This window comes from Pollachius pollachius (genome assembly GCF_949987615.1).
Source record: "Pollachius pollachius genome assembly, chromosome: 18".
In the NCBI taxonomy this organism is placed as follows: domain Eukaryota; kingdom Metazoa; phylum Chordata; class Actinopteri; order Gadiformes; family Gadidae; genus Pollachius; species Pollachius pollachius.
Genome location: NC_136951.1, coordinates 3,431,738 through 3,449,631, shown reverse-complemented (window position 1 = coordinate 3,449,631; position 17,894 = coordinate 3,431,738). Strand labels below are relative to the sequence as shown.

At 42.2% G+C, this 17,894-nt stretch overlaps 3 protein-coding genes across 4 annotated transcripts; 2 read left to right on the top strand and 1 right to left on the bottom strand.

Moving 5' to 3' along the window:
- Positions 1-378: 378 nt before the first annotated feature.
- kyat1 (kynurenine aminotransferase 1) lies at positions 379-5,684 on the top strand. The gene is made up of 13 exons (XM_079755598.1): positions 379-470; positions 807-865; positions 1,051-1,198; positions 1,487-1,636; positions 1,847-1,933; positions 2,054-2,173; positions 2,833-2,953; positions 3,051-3,127; positions 3,248-3,337; positions 3,625-3,811; positions 3,997-4,073; positions 4,213-4,299; positions 4,863-5,684. Exons 2-13 carry the CDS (start codon positions 813-815, stop codon positions 4,920-4,922), a joined length of 1,257 nt encoding a protein of 418 aa, XP_079611724.1. The 5' UTR covers positions 379-470; positions 807-812; the 3' UTR covers positions 4,923-5,684.
- Positions 5,685-8,261: 2,577 nt separating this feature from the next.
- spout1 (SPOUT domain containing methyltransferase 1) lies at positions 8,262-11,816 on the top strand. 2 transcript variants are annotated; one of them, XM_079755601.1, is made up of 12 exons: positions 8,262-8,353; positions 8,448-8,487; positions 8,942-9,064; positions 9,194-9,353; positions 9,463-9,552; positions 9,642-9,691; positions 9,808-9,938; positions 10,044-10,116; positions 10,210-10,308; positions 10,394-10,496; positions 11,098-11,245; positions 11,486-11,816. In XM_079755601.1, exons 1-12 carry the CDS (start codon positions 8,306-8,308, stop codon positions 11,555-11,557), a joined length of 1,137 nt encoding a protein of 378 aa, XP_079611727.1. In that variant the 5' UTR covers positions 8,262-8,305; the 3' UTR covers positions 11,558-11,816. The 2 variants fall into 2 exon arrangements, with proteins under 2 accessions (XP_079611727.1, XP_079611726.1); XM_079755600.1 differs by having other exon boundaries at positions 10,044-10,308.
- Positions 11,817-11,917: 101 nt separating this feature from the next.
- On the bottom strand, positions 11,918-17,576 carry st6galnac6 (ST6 (alpha-N-acetyl-neuraminyl-2,3-beta-galactosyl-1,3)-N-acetylgalactosaminide alpha-2,6-sialyltransferase 6). The gene is made up of 6 exons (XM_079755602.1): positions 17,497-17,576; positions 15,703-15,781; positions 15,295-15,492; positions 14,583-14,995; positions 14,228-14,335; positions 11,918-13,337 (listed from the first exon to the last, which is right to left on the bottom strand). Exons 2-6 carry the CDS (start codon positions 15,724-15,726, stop codon positions 13,151-13,153), a joined length of 930 nt encoding a protein of 309 aa, XP_079611728.1. The 5' UTR covers positions 15,727-15,781; positions 17,497-17,576; the 3' UTR covers positions 11,918-13,150.
- Between the last annotated feature and the right edge of the window lie 318 nt (positions 17,577-17,894).

The window sequence follows — 17,894 nt, the reverse complement described above, 5'->3', positions numbered from 1 at the left end:
GAAACTGTTTTGAGGATTTCTGAGTAGTTTAATGGAAAACATAAACTTTGACACCACACTGAAATATGTCTTTAGACCTAACCCCATATCATTTTCTATAACATACACATTAACTACCAATAACCCATACATAAAAGCGTATATACCCTTGCAAGCATTATTTAATTATTTCATAACTCAGTATTGTTTTTTCTTCAATGTGGAAATTATATGTATACACATGTGTGTGAATGATAGTCGTAAATAACTCTTGCAATGGATTAAACCCATTTAATGTGCTCTGTCTTGACCCTATATATTCCTCACTGCACCCACAGCAACACTTGCTGTGCTTCACCGTCTTGACCTGTTCTTGAGACTATGTTGGCCCCGCCCATACAGGAAGTGTGTGTGAAACTTCACATGCGACGGTCAAGGGTCACTGTTCTGAAGGAAGACAAGTTTGGTTTTGACTGGACTCCTGCAAACTGGTATTTATTCCGTACCGTGCTTTTATCCTGTCAAACTATCTGGTGATTAACACTATGAATAGTGCATTAAAGAGGTGACTATTTAAAAATTTAAGGAATCATTTGCATGCCCAGCAGATATGGCCGACCCGTTAGTATAATGTTGAGAATAACTTAATAACAATAACACGTCTGTATCGGATAATAACACTAACACGCATGTAATGTATCGGATAATAACTATAACACGTCTGTAATGTATCGGTAATGCAAATGCCTTGATCGTATGTCAAATAAGTAATGTGCCTTTTAGTAAAATAAATAAGAACAATACTCAAATCTATCTCTTTTTGTCAGATTATCATGTCACGCCAAATGCATGCGCGCAGATTGGAGGGCATCGACAAAAATATATGGTGAGTCCACTGACAGGGTTTAGGTAGGACCTGTTTGCATGAAACAAGAATATATGGTGAGTCCACTGACTAGGTTTAGGACCTGTGCATGAAACAAGAATATATGGTGAGTTCAGTGAAAGTTCACTATGTATGGATGCCCTCTCCCAACGATCTCTCCCCCCCCGCCATCGTATCTTTAATAGGGTTGAGTTCACGCAGTTAGCGGCTGACTACCAGGCCGTTAACCTGGGCCAGGGCTTCCCTGACTTCGCCCCTCCCAAGTTCCTCCAAGATGCTTTCTGTAAAGCAGTGAGTGGAGGATGCTTGATGCACCAGTACACCCGTGCCTTTGTAAGTCGTTTTTCAAAAACACGCAATACGCTTGTATTCTAACAAATGTTGATTCATATTTCCAGAAAATGTAACAATTAAATATAAACCTAAACAAAGTTTAATCCTGCACTATCCTACTTTCTATCGCAGCTTTTTACTCCATGAAAAGATCCAAACTAGAAAGTTCGCTATAACTGCAGCTACAACTCAAACCACTAGAGGCTGCTAATGGAAAACCTGCTTAGTACGGGTTTCAATTATTATTTTTATTTATTTACTGTATGTGTCATTATTTTCACTGCGAAGGGCCACCCCTCTCTGGTCACAATCCTGGCTCAATTATTCGGGCGCCTGGTGGGACATGAGATCCAGCCCCTGGAAGACGTGCTGGTCACGATCGGGGCGTACCAGGCCCTGTTCTGCACATTTCAAGCTCTGGTGGACGAAGGAGACGAGGTAAGCAGCTATAAACGGTGTCCTCATGTCAAGGTTCCCTAAGGGACCTACAGGTGGGGTTTAGGAAGTGTGTTCAGTGAAATGGTCATTATCTAACAATATTTTACTTTCTAGGTCAACAAATAAAGAATAATAATAATAAGCAATAAAAAAAAAGATGACTGAATTCATTAAGTAATGAATGAGGCTTCAATGCATGTTGTCTTTCAGGTTATAATTATTGAGCCATTTTTTGATTGCTACCAACCAATGGTAAAGATGGCGGGAGGGAAGCAGGTCTATGTGCCTCTGAGGCCAGTAAGGAGCATTTTCTTATTTCCTTATTAAAGCAAAAAATGATATACATATATTTGCATGGATAATACATGGATGGAACAAATTTTTGGTTGATTGTTAACCAAAATTGGTTGATTTCAGAGGGGCGGGAGCAACCTGTCGAGTTTGGATTGGGTGCTTTCCACTGAGGAGCTGGCCAGTAAATTCACCGCAAAAACAAAAGCCATTGTTATTAACACCCCAAACAACCCAACCGGCAAGGTAAGGAGGTCAAAATGAACCTTCACAGATTAGCTTTGATGCACTGGTGGTTATTCTAAAACAGTTGGATAATGTCAGTACACAACTCCACAACAAAATAGAGCATAGTCCTAGTCATTTATAAACATTTCATTGTGTAAATATACCATATATATCTGTTAGCCTTTTTTTCTCATTGGTTTTTGTTGATGTAACGGGGTTCACTGTGCGTTGTGTGACGACCAGGTAGATGATGTCATATTTATTATCGCCAGTCTGCATTTTCTCATTCAAAATCAGGAAACAGAGAGTACAGAAACACATTTTGTGTACACTCGCACAATGAGAGTGACACCATCACAGTTACATAGTAATTTACCAAAAAAGTAACATAGCACAGGAATGCATACCTTCTCATTAAAAGTCAGGAAACAAGAGAGAGCGCAAATTAGCGCATTACTAAACTTTCGATAATTTGGCCACTCTGCTCCTTCAAAATAAGAGACCACTGCATACCTAGTAGGGTTGCTCAAAACAAGAGTCTCTGCTTACAATCTAGCGCAACAACATCCTACTGCTACACTGACACATATCTGATAATACCGTACTGGAGTCCGGCTCAATACAGGGTGTGTAAGCTTGAGTGAAGACACAGGTTGGTTGTGGTCCCCCACCCTCAGGTGTACCAGACAGAGGAGCTGCAGGTGATAGCGGACCTGTGCATCAAGCACGACGTGGTGTGTATCAGCGACGAGGTGTACGAGTGGCTCACCTATGACGGAGCCAAGCACGTGAAAATAGGTTTGATTCAGCAGGCCCATAATCAGAAGACAGGGCTATGAATAAATGTAGCATTGTTAACAAACCAACTGCTTGATTTGTGCTTCTGTATACACAGCCAGCCTTCCTGGTATGTGGGAACGCACCGTTACGATCGGCAGCGCGGGGAAGACATTCAGTGCTACTGGGTTGAAGGTATTGATATTATTTTGGTGTGTTTCTGTAGCTTGTTTTAAACAAGCACTATATGGTCACAGTACCCTGATTACCCTGATTTCTTCTTTGTGTGATTTCTATTTATTTCTATGTTTTCAGGTTGGCTGGGCTATAGGTCCCAGCCACCTCATTAAACATTTGAAAACAGTCCATCAGAACTCTATTTACCACTGTCCCACTGCAGCTCAGGTACGCACAACCCTTCCTTTCTTGGATTGCTTGTTTTCAGTTGTCTTGTCAAGATGACTTTTTAGTGCAGGGCTTTTTCTTTTTCATTCAGTACTTAGAGTTGGAGTTATACAGGTGCCCTTTATTGAGATAAGTCACAGGAGTTGTTTTAAACTAATATTTAAAAACTTTTATAAATAATTTTTAGCCCATTTTCACACCGTCGGTATATCACATTTTTTAGGAAAACTCATGTGATGTTCATGACCTCAGCTCCACCATTGGCCCTGACTGTGCGTTATGGGCAGGTGGCGGTGGCAGAGGGCTTCCAGACCGAGTACGACCGTCTGGGCAGTCCAGAGAGCTACTTCCACCAGCTGCCCACGCTGTTCACCCACAAGCGGAACAAGCTGGCGGCCTGCCTGGAGAGTGCGGGCCTACGGCCCACCCTCCCAGAGGGGGGCTACTTCATGATCGCCGACATCTCCTCCGTCTGTTAGTCCTTTTTGCTATGATGTGCTAAGTTGAGCAAATGTTCCGCTTACATACATTTCTACTATTTATAATTCTGTGATCCCTCAGATTGACATTGAAGTCATTGGAACATGATCGCCGTCTGCTTCTGTTTGTCTTTCCAGCTAAAGTGATACATGTAACCAATATAAATTGTTTTTGAACAGCGTTTGACTCCGATGATTCAATCTCCCAGGATGAGCCCCTCGACTACAGATTTGTTAAGTGGCTGATCAAGAAAAAGGTAAGGAATCAAAAGCGTTACCTGATTTATTTATCATTCTGCAGCATTAAATCCCCATTATTTACCTCTTTTGGTTCAATAGGCTTTTCCTGGGGTTTTGAGGTTGTCCCTCTTGATCTTTGTCTCCCTCTCACTGTAGGGTCTGGCCGCCATCCCTGTATCTGCTTTCTACAGCCCTGAGCATGGCAAGGAGGTTCAAAACTACGTACGATTCTGCTTCACTAAGGTACTGTAATGGGAAAATTATATTTCACAGTTCATATTTCACTGCCCTTGGTTGGTATGAGCCTTTGACCCTTGACCCCCTTGGGAAGGTCGAGGAGAAGGGGCTCCAACTGATAAGGCACCGCTACGTCTCCCTCTGATACACACGAGGAGATCCATCTATTATTGAGTACAATCTGGTTAACCATACTATAGTTTTATTGGGGAGTACATCTGTTCTCAGCATCCTGAGGCCTGTCTGCCGCTGTATGAGAAGTCCTTGCTTTGGCCGATGCATGGGACTCTTAGAGAGACGCAGGGCAAACTACAATCTGAGGCCTTGGGTTATTGTATATGTTTGTTGTATATTTGTTGTATGTTATCCTATGTTTATTACTTAAATAAATTAGCCTAATTGTTATGAGCTTGGATGACTCTTTATTCCTAAAGAGTTTACACAGAAACGATTGATGTGGTCCATAATTCCACCCAAGCACCAAAATAAAAGTCTTGCTTGGTCCCTCTTGCCTTCCATCTTTTTCTCCATCAATTCTCATATTTTTTATTCTGCTCCTATTGCTAAAGGAGGACTCAACATTGAATGCTGCCGAAGACATCTTGAAAAAGTGGGCTAGTGAAAAGTGAACTGTCAACATGTGAGGCATCCCCGAGCTCTGTGTTTTATTGACGTTGTTGAGCAACATGGTGTCTGATTCACTACGGCCTTCAGGCGTCTGTCCTTTATCTTTTAAATCCGTAGTTATCATTGTGCGCCTTGCCAAACTGGGCAGGTTTATTATAAGGTTTATTTTCTTGGTTTATCATGGACATTATCTCTATCTCTTTCTCTCTTTAGATTAACAATCATTTTTATGTGAGCGAAATTAGAGCGGAAATTTCTGATATATAAAATAAATAGCATTGAAGATTTTAAATGTTGAATCGTTTTGTCAGCCCATGGAAAGAAAATTGTGATTTGTTTCTTTAGGTGGATAAATGAACAGGTAATTTCTGTCTGTATGTTTCACATTCTGGTGGCTATGTAACCTCAATGCCTCAGCCTTTCCAGTGGATCTGTGCAACTGATCTCATCTTAGATTCTGGAATAACCCTTTTAGATATAACTGTAGCCACTCATGGCAAATGACAAACGGGATACTGGAATGTTTCAGTGTATGACTCCTCAAGAATAAATGGTGCAATATTGGGTCTTGGCGCACTCCCATAGAATGTTTATTTTGTGATGCAAGCACTTTGTTTTAACTGCTGCACTGATTTATAGGTAGGAAGGATCACAAAATCAAAGTGTTGATTGTCAATGTTCAATTCCTGGTAACAAAGATGATATTGATCTGAGCCATGCAAAAACTGCACACTTGTTCACCGGTAAATTATGTACCTGTAAATGAATTAAGTTGTGAATTGTTTTTCTGAGTTTTGAAATATTAAACCCAAGCCCAACCTATTAAAAAGGTCTTATATTACATGTGTCTGTGTGCGTGCCCGTGCAGCTCTCTGTCCGTCCGCACCCCATAACAATCTTTTTGTAAAGGAGGATAATAACTACTAACCTGTATTTGACCCCCATCTAATAATATCAACTCGTAAGTGTGCTTTGTTTGACTTAAAATTTGAATCATTTGAATCAAGCCTACAAATCAACAGTCAAATTATTTAGTAAAATTATAAAACGGCAATATAGCGGTTATTATTCTTGGAATCTGTATCGGCAACAGCAGAAACGGCATTTAAGATGTATTTGTACACCCCCATCCCTGCCGAACCTAGACCGTATCTTGTCTAGTTAATGAGCAGTGTGCATCTTAAATTATGCATGTGCCGTACCATACCATACCGTGACGTACCGTACTGTACTGTACCATGCCGTGCACTACCATGCCATACTGTACGGTGTTGTACAGTGCCATACCGGGCAGTACCGTACCATGACATACCGTACTGTACCGTGCTTTACCATACCTACTGAACCGCACCATGCTTTACCATACCTTACTGTACCGTACCATACCGTACCGTGCTGTACCATACGTACCGTACAGTACTGTACCGTGTTGTACCATAACGCAACGTACCGCACCATACCGTACCATACCGCACCATACCACTTAGCGCCGTACCGTACCTGCTGTTCGGAGAACATGTCTCTCAAATTGAAGGAGTACATATCTATAAAAAGACCAGAGACTGTATGTCCTTTGTATGCGACCGTCGCCACACGTGGAGAGCAGGGCTTGAGTCAGTGGATCAACAGTGGATCCTTTAGTATCAGTTTGTTCCTATAATGGAGAACTAGGCCCCGGTGCGTGGCTCTTCTTCTAGGAGAGGACGCTCAGGTATGGCGGCCGTTTGTAAACTTTGCTGCTTCACTTGTTCCAGATTTAACTCGAGCTTTGCTTCATTTTTCAAGAATTTAGCAAATAACCACCCCTCCAAACTGCACTGCAATTTACATGTCACTTTTTCCACAGATATAAATTTAGAAATATATGTTAAATCTAAATCTAACAGAAATGCCAATGCTCATACATATACTAATTAGTTCTGACTCCTAATCACATTTCGGGGAGAGGACAATTTGCACATCTGTTGTATGGATTTAGGATTTGGATATAAGATTTAGCGTTTATATTTAGGATATTGATTTCGATATGTAAGATTTAGCATTTCATTTAGGATTTCGATTTCGATTTAGGATTTTGATTTATATATAATGATTTAGATATGAATCTAGATTTCGATTTGAATTTAGATTTAAGATTTAGATTTAACAGATAGTTCTGATTGCTTATATGTTGGAAAAAGTGACAGCAAAATTGCAGTGCAGTTTGGAGGGGTGTTAATAGAGTGGCGAAGTCACGCCTTTTCCGGTAGAGCCCATGGGACCTATGAGATCAAAAAATATGAATGGGTTTCAATGGAGGGAATCAGGGGCGTAGGAATGAGTTTAACATTGGGGGGGACACATATCGGAAACCTGACAGATCCGGTATAATTTTTAGGTGGGACAAATGCGCCTGTCTCCGATATTGGAGGTGACACGTCCCCTAGGTCCCCCCCGGTTCCTACGCCCTTGGAGGGAATTATTATTTTTATATATTATATATAATTATTATTTTCTGGTCCAAGTCTTTATATGCCCTGGATTACAAATATGTTTTTTTTGGATTTAAATGATAATTTTTCATGCAAAGAAAACTTACAAATATTCGCGATGAAGCTTGATAATGTTAGGTTTTGTGTGAGGCCTCTTTGTGAACTACAGCCCCTTGCTGCTATCGACGCGAATGATATACGTCACCACCACTCTGGTACAGACATGGCGATCTCTGTGCTCCATTTCACCGCTTTTTTCCAAGGGGAGGATAACAGCATCGAAAGAGGTGAAAACCATAATAAATCGGGGCATGTTGAGAGTTTCAGTTATGCCGATGGGGAGATTGTCGGTCTTGTCCACGCCAGTCGCAGGGAGCATGATGTCACATACGAGACCTGTAGTCTTTCTCATTGTGTTTTCTCTACAGCCTTTTACTGAACAATTGCAGAATAAACGGTCAAACTCTTGACATAAAAAAATATCATTTAAATCCACAAACAACATGTGTGTAATCCGGGGCATATAAAGACTGGGACCAGAAGATAATTACTTTCTCTCCATTGAAACCCATTCATATTTTTCTATCTTTTAGGTCCCATGGGCTCTACCGGAAGAGGCGTGACTTCGCCACACTATTTGCTTAAACTGTGAAAATGAAACAAAGCTCGAGTTTGGAAGTGAAGCATGTTTTTGAGCAGCAAAAGTTAAAAAAATAAATAATAATAATTATATAATCCAGTCCCTCCGAACTGAACCTATATAACAGAGTCGATGACCTGAACTAACTCTGTGGTTACGGACCTCTGTTTCAATGTAAAAGCACATCTGGGTTGGTCCCTTTGAGGGCTCTTATTTTGACACGACGAGTCATGACCCGGATAGAAACGAATTTCACGTGTTGCAGCATGTAAACATGTCGGACGGCGGAACACCGAAGAGAGCCAAAGTTGAAATAACCCAGGTATTGTACTTCTGCTGCGTTATTCTAGTTATTTTTTAATATGAGATTCCTCTCTGTGGACACTAATGCGACCCGGTGTGTTGTTATCTTACAGAACAATGACAAGGTGGACTGGAGGAAGAAGAAAGCCGAACGTGAGTAATGTTTCGCTGCACTGTGTACCGGTCCTCATGTTGAAGACATCATCCGGGTTGACCTGCGGCCGCCTGGAAATGCAGGCATCACCACCTCCTCTCTTACTTATACATCACCTATAACCACCTCCTCTCTTCTAGAACCTCCTCGAGGAGTCCCTTTTCTGAGCTAATTTTCTGATCTTTATGGCACCATTTCTACACCATTTGTTTACCACGAATGCAACAACACACAATAAAGATAATATTATCATCTCCTCAAATATTGTCATTACAATTCAAAGAAGTGATTAGGAGTTGAACCAAAGACAGTTTTTTACCGTTAGCTATTTTTGTAAGCAGCGCCACCGCGTGACTTGAATGGGATGAAGCTGAATAATGTATTCATCTCTGTATGTTTGACCACCCACACCAATCAGAGTTTAATAAAGCCTCATTGTTTTGATGATTCCAGTGCAAGAGGCCAAGAAGCAGAGGAAAGAGGCCAAGCTCATAAAACAATTAGAAAAACAGAAACAGTCAGAGTCCGAGGCAGCTGAGAAGGAGGAGCCGCTGCCACAAAGCCGTTCAAGTCGAGGTACCACCTGTTTTACTGATCCTCCTCTCTCCTAGCCTTTCTGTTTAGAGTTCTTTAATCTTTTTATTAGTTACATTTAACCTTGGCCAACACTGGTGGCATTAATAACGTCAGGCTGATGCCTTTCAGGTCGCGGGTACACGGTGAGCGTGGCCCTGCCCGGCTCGGTCCTGGACAACGCTCAGTCCACAGAGCTCCGCACCTACCTGGCCGGGCAGATCGCCAGGGCCTGCGTGGTCTTCTGCATCGACGAGATCATCATCTTTGATGAGCATGGGGAGGATGTCCAGTAGGTCACAGGTTGCATAGTGACTTCCTGTTCTATTTTAAGACCAAAATCAAAATCAATGCAAGTGTGTGCAAGTGCAAGAAAAATCATCTCGCTGTTTTTCTAACAGAAGCGTGGAAGGAGACTACAGGGGGGTTGGGAAGAAGGGGAATGCATGCATTCAGCTGGCAAGGATCCTGCAGTACCTAGAATGCCCACAGTAAGTCATTATTGTTCCATCTATTATGAGCACCACTTAATTGATCAACTTTTTAAATGGTGAAAGCTCAACGCCTCGCTTCCTTCCAGGTATCTGCGGAAATGTTTCTTTCCGAAGCATCAAGACCTACAATATGCTGGTGAGTTCGACATATAAAAAAACATACTTTCCCATTCTTTCTTATTATTTTGGGGTTTAAATGTGGGCACATAACTGAGATGTTTATTTTTTTGAACTGTGATTATTGCCCGATAGGTCTGCTGAACCCACTGGACATCCCCCATCACATGAGGGTGGACGAGGAGGCGGAGTACCGCGAGGGCATCATCCTGGACCGGCCCACCAAGCCAGGCAAAGGCTCTCTGGTCAACTGTGGCATGTGGAAGGTCACCTTTTTCATTCATGTTTTTTGATTGCATCAAACATGATCTTCTGCCTTTTTCTCAGTGAATATGAAACCTAACCATCATATCTGATCATATTTCCTACAGGAGGTGCAAATCGACAAAAAGCTGCAAACAGGGCTCAGAGTTACGGTACACCTCAATAAGAAGCAGAAACAAGGTATAGAATTCTATCCTAGTTTTTACAATGTTTTGAATAAAATAAATGATAATGATTCATGGTTCCAACATTCATTTTGGTGTGTTTCCTCAGAGAAAAGGCTGATTAAGGGCGTGGTGATCCCCCCTCAGGTGCCCCGGACAGAAGGAGGGTTATACTGGGGCTACAGTGTCCGTCTGGCCTCCTGTCTGAGTACGGCCACTGCAGAGTAATGCTGTTAGTCACCATGTTGTAGTTTGGCCGTTTGTATAACGTTCATTTGTTTGTGTTGACGCAGGCGACGTGTTCACACAAGGTCCACATAAAGAAGGCTATGATGTCACGATCGGCACCTCAGAAAGAGGACGCAACATTGACCAAAGTACACTGCCGGCGTTTAAGTAAGTGTTTGACAAAATATTTAATACAAGACAGAAAAACATTTGTGACTTAGAGCTGCACGAAATATCTATATATATATATATGCATCGAAATCGGGACACGTGCGTGTGAAATATTCATATCGCTTGATATGCGATATTATAAAAATAATATATATATATATATATATATATATAAAAAATAATAGTTTATTTTCCATGACTAATCAACAAGAGAATTCTGTCTGACCAAACGCTGACCAAACACGGTTACTTTGTCGAGTGTTCCTTAAAATTGTTGCCACAACAAAAGGCAACACAACTAATTTATATCCCTATTAAATTTGCCACCATAAAGCTATATATAACGACTGCAAAGCCCAATCTGAGTGCCATGCAAAGCCAAAACAGAAAACTATTGTTTTCTTTGCAGTGTTGCACCACACGAGAGGGGTTCCAAATTCATTATTCAATGATAATAAAAAAACATATTTTTTTGTCATATCGCAATATGTATCGCAGCAAGACAGAATATCATGTTAGAATTTGTTTACAATATGGTGCAACCCTATATGGCACTAAGTTCTCTCATAAATCCCCGATTTGATGTATTTCTCTTCAGGCATCTCTTGGTGATCTTCGGCGGCCTCCAGGGTCTAGAAGCCAGTGTGGACGGCGACCAGAACCTGGATGTCACGGACCCCAGCGTTCTGTTTGACCTTTACCTCAACACATGCCCGTCCCAGGGCAGCAGGACCATTCGCACAGAGGTGAGCAGGAACTGGACTCCGTACCCATAATGCTTCTGATCTGTTCTATGTGTTTCCTGGTTCATTTGAAGCAGGGCCTCAAACTCGAAGCATTTCAACACTCGCACAATAAAATAACTAGGTGCTTGGTCATTCATAAATATCTGGATAACACTGGATCTGTAAACCTTGCACTCTATCCCCCTGGATTTGCCAGACAATGGCTCTGTATTTATTTTCCTTGTGATGTTTTCTCTAAAGGAGGCCATCTTAATTACCATGGCAGGACTCCGGCCGAAGATCCTGTCTGCGTTCTCCAGTGGCGCCGTGTAGAGCCAACACCGCCGGCTGGAAACATGGCGATACGTATTTTTTACATTTAACTTTGTATCTAAATATATTTTCTGCTGGGGCTTTCGCTGAATTTCGTTTGCCCCCTGATTGCAATGTTATATGGATATATTGTGAAATTCCTGTTGGTGTAATCGATTTTACACAATATCCTATATTATTAATGTTATAGAAAACATACAATGCCATTTCTGTAATGAACAAGTAGAACATGGACCGAAAATAAAAACTTTTAAATGCACATGCCTGTTTTAATTGATTAACTCTCTCGCTCTCTCTCTCTCACTCTCAAGATGGAAATTGTTGAAATCCATCTTGCACAAAATTTATTTAGAGATATAAGGCATCTTTCAAGTACAATACATTACCACTACAGTCTCCCACATACGGACTGACCTCTCAATATTCTCATGTAATATGTAATATTCGAATGTAAGCCCTTAACAAAGACCTTTCAATGTCAAATTCTGCTTTGTTGCTTTTGGAGTCTTGTGATCAACCAACTCCTATATGAAGCTTGTCTTATTCCAGTGACCACAGTAGAGGGGCCTGATGTTAGTTTAGTTACATTCAAAGTCTTCTGTACCTGTAAGTCTGTTGGATCAAAGCCAGTGAGGAAAAAACTACAATTTATATTATGTTGCATGTTTTTTTTTAGCATGCAACAGAAATGTTACAAATCAAGTCTTTTTAAACGGGTATTTGAAGACCATGCTGAATTGTTAATATAATATGTGGCTTGTAGTGGATCCAGTCCAAGGGTCCATCCTCAAAATAATTGGATTGTATACGTTGCTTTTTTAGAGTTTGTACAAATACATGAACACCTTTCTGAGAGATAGTTGTCCTACATGGATTAAAAAAGTACCCCCAATCCAAAAGTTACAGATTTGTTGTATCACATTTTAAATACAAATACTAAAAGACAAATTCACTATTTTTGACCAAATTAAAGAATGCATCAATATGTTTTTTAGTGGTTTCTGGTTGATGGTGTTTGTTTAGGGTGTTTTCTGATTAGGTTTACATTCAACTTAACCTGACTGCGGTCGTCGTACACATTGTAGCTTGTACAGTGGAGTTCTGGTCCAAAGTAGTATCCAGCCGTACTGGACAACCACAATATAGTGTGTATACTGCAGGATAGGCCATGTCTGTTAAGCCAATCCCATTATGTAAGGGGTATGCATAAGGAAAACATGACTTATGCTATACCGCTTATACTGTAAGATACTGGGATGTCAAGTTGAACAAAAATAAACATAAAAAAATATATATTGTGTTACTATGTACAAAACACAAATGGCTGTCACATTTCACGGAACCTGAATTTCTATATAATTTCAACAGTAAACAATGCTTAGACATTTCATGATAATTTGTTGCAACAGGAATCAGTGTTTATAAACTAAACCAAAAACATCATCATATATCTCTGTTAAGAGGTCACGCATATAGAAAGGTCATGGAAATAGGTCAGCGTGGCCGATGGTGAAATGCCAGGGAATAAACGTATAAATAAGCAACACTGTGCAGTCCAAAGCAACACGAAGAGGTGGTCTTCTTCTGGTTGCTTCACCACTTTGGGTGTGTGAAGGTGATGTTGTATTGCTTTGCCCAGCGACCGAACACCTGTTTCTCGGTGATAAAGCGATGGTGGTTGCCTCTGCGGCCCCGCTCGTTCGTTAAGTATGTCACACATTCATCTGTACCCCGTGGCTTGTAGTAGTGGTAGGGCATCTTCTTGGCCCCAATTTTCTTTCTGAAAGGAAAAACACATGATTGTTTAAACTGTAGGCTTATTTATGGATGAGTCCCAGGTTGTGGCCGGTTGGTATGCTGCATGGATCTCAGCGCTCATCTATGCCAGTTAGATTAAAGAATAAGCCCTACATGTGTGTCTCTGGGCTCTGCTTGTGTAGCCAGGGGGGATGTTAGGGGTATGGGAGGTAGGACCTTTCTACCTGGCTTTGTCTAATAAAAGTTGGATCCCAACAGGCAGTGGATGGCCTGGGGTCCTTATCAGCTGGCAGATGTGTGTTGATTTGTTTGAATGGTGAGCTCCTCATGAGAGGCCAGGTAGAGTCAAGTTGAGTAATTGTAATGCTTGCTAGTTTTACATGACAAACAAGGCAGATGAATATTCTCAAAGGATTTGTCCGGTTTGTTGAGATCCCATGTTAATTATCTATGTTGAGATGTAAATCATCCATGATTTTAGTTTAACTCATCTTCCTCCTTGAATTTTGGCAGTTGGCCATCAATTGACATCCATTATGGCCCAAACAAGCATTTCATTACTCACATAAGTGTATCTTTGGTGTGCCCAACCCAGGTTAGCTCAAACAACGTGCCCTGGCTAGGTAGTTTTTTACAATACTGCCTGCTTAGTAGCTGCATAATAGACATTGTGATAATTCAGAATTCAACAACAATTCAGCAACATTACAACAATTTGCAAGGGTAAGTGTAGAAGGGTGTTTATTCTTAACAGATTTAAGCAGCCAATTCCTTTAAAGCCAAATATAATTTGGCTTATTGGTCAAACATGAATTTCAAAATTTCTTAGCAATTTCATTAGAAAGTAAATCTTCATTATTTGCTATCATTTGGAAGTGGAGGATAAATGTGCATAAAGTGATGGTTCCTCACCCACAGTGACTGGGCGGCACCATCCCATAGACCTTGATGTTATCACACATCTCGATGGCTAACACCATGGTGAACCAGCCGGTGCTCAGCCACGACTGAGACTTCGCCCTGGAGACAACATCATTTGATTTACATATTTTAAAGAAACAGCATCAATTATTCATTAATGATGCAGCAAATAATAATTTGAACATGCAAAAAAATAAATATATATATAAAAAAACAATTTATACAAATAATATCTATCTATAAATTGCTATTATATATTATGGTTACATAATATATATCAAATTTATTTTGAATGTTCAGTTTATCATAACAAAATGTTATTTATACATCATTTGAAAACCCCAACCTGTCTCGTCCGGTCTCCTTCTGGAACAGGTTATCGAACTTGCGCATCTTGCTGGGCGTGATGGTGAAGAAGGACAGGTTGCCGTGGCTCATGCTCACTCTCTGGATCAGCCGGTACAGCGTCCCCTTGGCGTCCTTTCCGATCTTGGTGGGCGGGCCCCAGAACACGACCACAGGCTCCCCGGCGGTGCGGTTCAGGAACTCGGTGGGCCGGCGGGCCACCCGGAACACGCTGGAGTGCGCCACCACGCGCAGGGTGGTGCGCTGGCCCACGTCGGCCTGGAAGCCCAGGGTGGGCGCGTCGTTCATGCGGATGACACAGTCGCTGGCGTCGATGTCCCGGCCGGCGCGGGCGCCCAGAACGTGGCTGGAGCTGGTGACCAGGGCACAGCTCCGGCAGTGGAGGAGCATGCTCTGGAGAGGGAAGGGGTCTTTAGACTGAGATGGTCCATGGTAAACGGACTGCATTCATACAGCGCTTTTCTATCCAACAAGTGCTTTACAATATTGCCAAACCTTCACCCATTCACGCACACATTCACACAGCGACGGCGGTGTCCACCATGCAGGGTGACAGCCAACTGGTCAGGAGCAGTGAGCGTGAGGTGCCTTGCCCAGGGACACCCCCATTATCTCAAAATAGCAGAGTTCATTGGACCGGACGGTGGGTGCATTGTGAAGCATGTGAATAGCTCAGCACAGTATAGGCCCACCTTGTTTCCATAGACGGGCACATAGCCCTCTTTCCCAGCCCATTTCTTGAGGTCGGTGGTCTTCACCGTGCGGGGGTGGCCCGCCACGTGGATGGAGCCGTAGATGATGTCGTTTGAACTGTTGGAGCTGTAGAGTATGAGGAGCGTGGTGAGGAGAAAGATGGCTCCGAAGATCACCATCTTATGACTCTGTTGCCCCTGTTATGGGGTAGGCAAACAACAACAACAACAATCAAACCAGTTTGGTGCATCAAATGCCCTACGGCTGTGATGAGAAGCCATGGGAGTTATGGCGCAGGCTCCCGCTGCTACGGGGAAAGACTTTGGTTTGTTGTTTTCTCAGACCTAAACCAAAAATGTGAAAGGGAGTGTTATTATTATTCCCCCTATGAGGCCCCTTCCTCTTACCTTTTCTATGAGCCGGGGGGCCATCCTTCCTGGTCCAGATAAGCAGCGGGGAGTCGGCTCTGGGTGATTCTCATCATAACTAAAGTAAAGAACAAAACAATAACCCTTGCATTTTTAAGAGGTATGGCCAACTGCATGTCTTGTAGGCCTTGACAGGTGTAATCTATGATGAGGAAATGTTTTAATAATACAACTCTTGGTGTGGCAGGCTGCCCATCCATAAGCAGCCTCCTGCTGCCTCTGAGCAGACAGCGATGGAGAGGGGGGTGATGTGCTGGGGGTCCTGGCAGGGCCCAGAGACTGGGACGGCTCAACCATGGAGCCGTGCATCATTTACACTTACAGGAGTTAGTTTATGCGAATAAGAGATTTCACATGTACAGGCATTACCACTAGGTGCAAGCACTGACTATTTATGAACTCTTTTTATGAAGTCTGTCTTTGTCAAAGCCCGGGGAAGTTTTTCAGTCCCACTCGGACACAGTTCCTAATGCTATAGTTTAGAACTACTTTTGGAAATACCTAGACTGACATTGCCAGAATAATTTGCAAATGTGCTAAAGCACATTTGCAAATTATTCTGGTGTTATTCTGGTGTTCAGTTCATCTTTGTATTGAAAGAGGTGTTATCCATGGGTGCCAACCAAGACAGAGAAATTCCTGCCATGCTGCCAAGGAAAACCGGGGGGAAAAATATTGCTTTCGTAGGTGTGGACAGTGCCTGAGACCCACACGTGGGTTTTGGTTTGTTTTCATTGTTCCTACTTTTGTCGCGCCAGGGTTAGGGTTAGGGTCGGGGTAGGGTCACGCTAGGGTCCCCTCATAAAGACACACAAGGGCCTCCAGGCTGCAGCGACATGCTGCTTGTGCTACTAAGTTGTATGAGGGACCTGGGCCGGGGGGGGGGGGGGGAGGACCCAGAGGGGGACTAGGCCATTGGCTCCGCAGTGAGGAGCCTCTCGCCCAAAATGCCCCTGATTGCATTTTGATAGATCTACAACCAATCAGTGCAGCCAAACGTGTGACACATCAGGCTTAGACATCTTGGTTGTTTATAAAATGGCGCTCCCATAGGGCGCTCCCATAGGGCGCTCCCATAGGGCGCTCCCATAGGGCGCTCCCATAGGGCGCTCCGGTTCCCATGTTAGGAAACACAAGTTTCACAGACAACTTTACCTATTGTCCCCCTGCCTTTCAATACAGTAAAATGCTAGTCATTTCTCAAACAGGCTGTGAAGTACAAAAACCTGTTGAGCGATGGATGATGATTGTGGAATAATGGTGTTGCGTAAATAATATTGTATAGGCCTAAAAAGTAGTTTTTAGAAATGGGTATATAAAGGAACACCTGTAGGCGGTGGTTGTTGATGAATAACGGTGTCAGGATGATCTTGTTCTCTGGCAACCCATCCAAAAAATTTCATTTGCGCAAAAAATCCTGCAAAAAATGTTGCGTGTTGCGCACTTTCTGCGCTCGTCTTGTCCGGACACCAAAACACGCCCTCGATACGCAGGCTAATATATCAAATGTAACCGAGTCTTCATATAGTCCATAGAACAACATACGTTTGAATTGCTTCCGCATCGGCTTGGTAGATTCCATGTATTGTATATATAGATATATGTATATATCTATATATAAATATGCCGTTATGTACGCCTATTCCAGCTGTTCATACAGGCCCACCTTTAAACAGCCCATCACATACACAATCGCTCCATCACACAGTTGGTTTCGCACATGATCTTTTTTTTAAAACATTTATGTAATTAGACCTACTGCGAAAGACTTACCCTATCCAGGTTTCATGGGTCCATGATCTGTGGATTATTCACGTCTGATCCGTCTCTCCCCCATTTCCTACACCGCAGGGGACTTCTGACGTCATCAACCCCTTCGTCACTGCGGTCTATGGTTCAAGTGGATGGATTGAAGGGTTGCGTACGGTTTTATTATTATAATTTACTCAATGGTATAGCAAGTGTTTCAGGCGCATGTGTTCGAGTTTTGACAAGTGTTAAAATAATAAATAAGCATATATCATAAGCGTTTTTTCATATATGGTACAGCCTGTATTTTAATTAACTGTAGCCTACTGCCAATATGATAATTGAGAACAAAAAAATAATAATTAAATCAGTAGTTACATTTTATTGGATTCTGCGTAATACATTACAGTGTGTATCAAGTC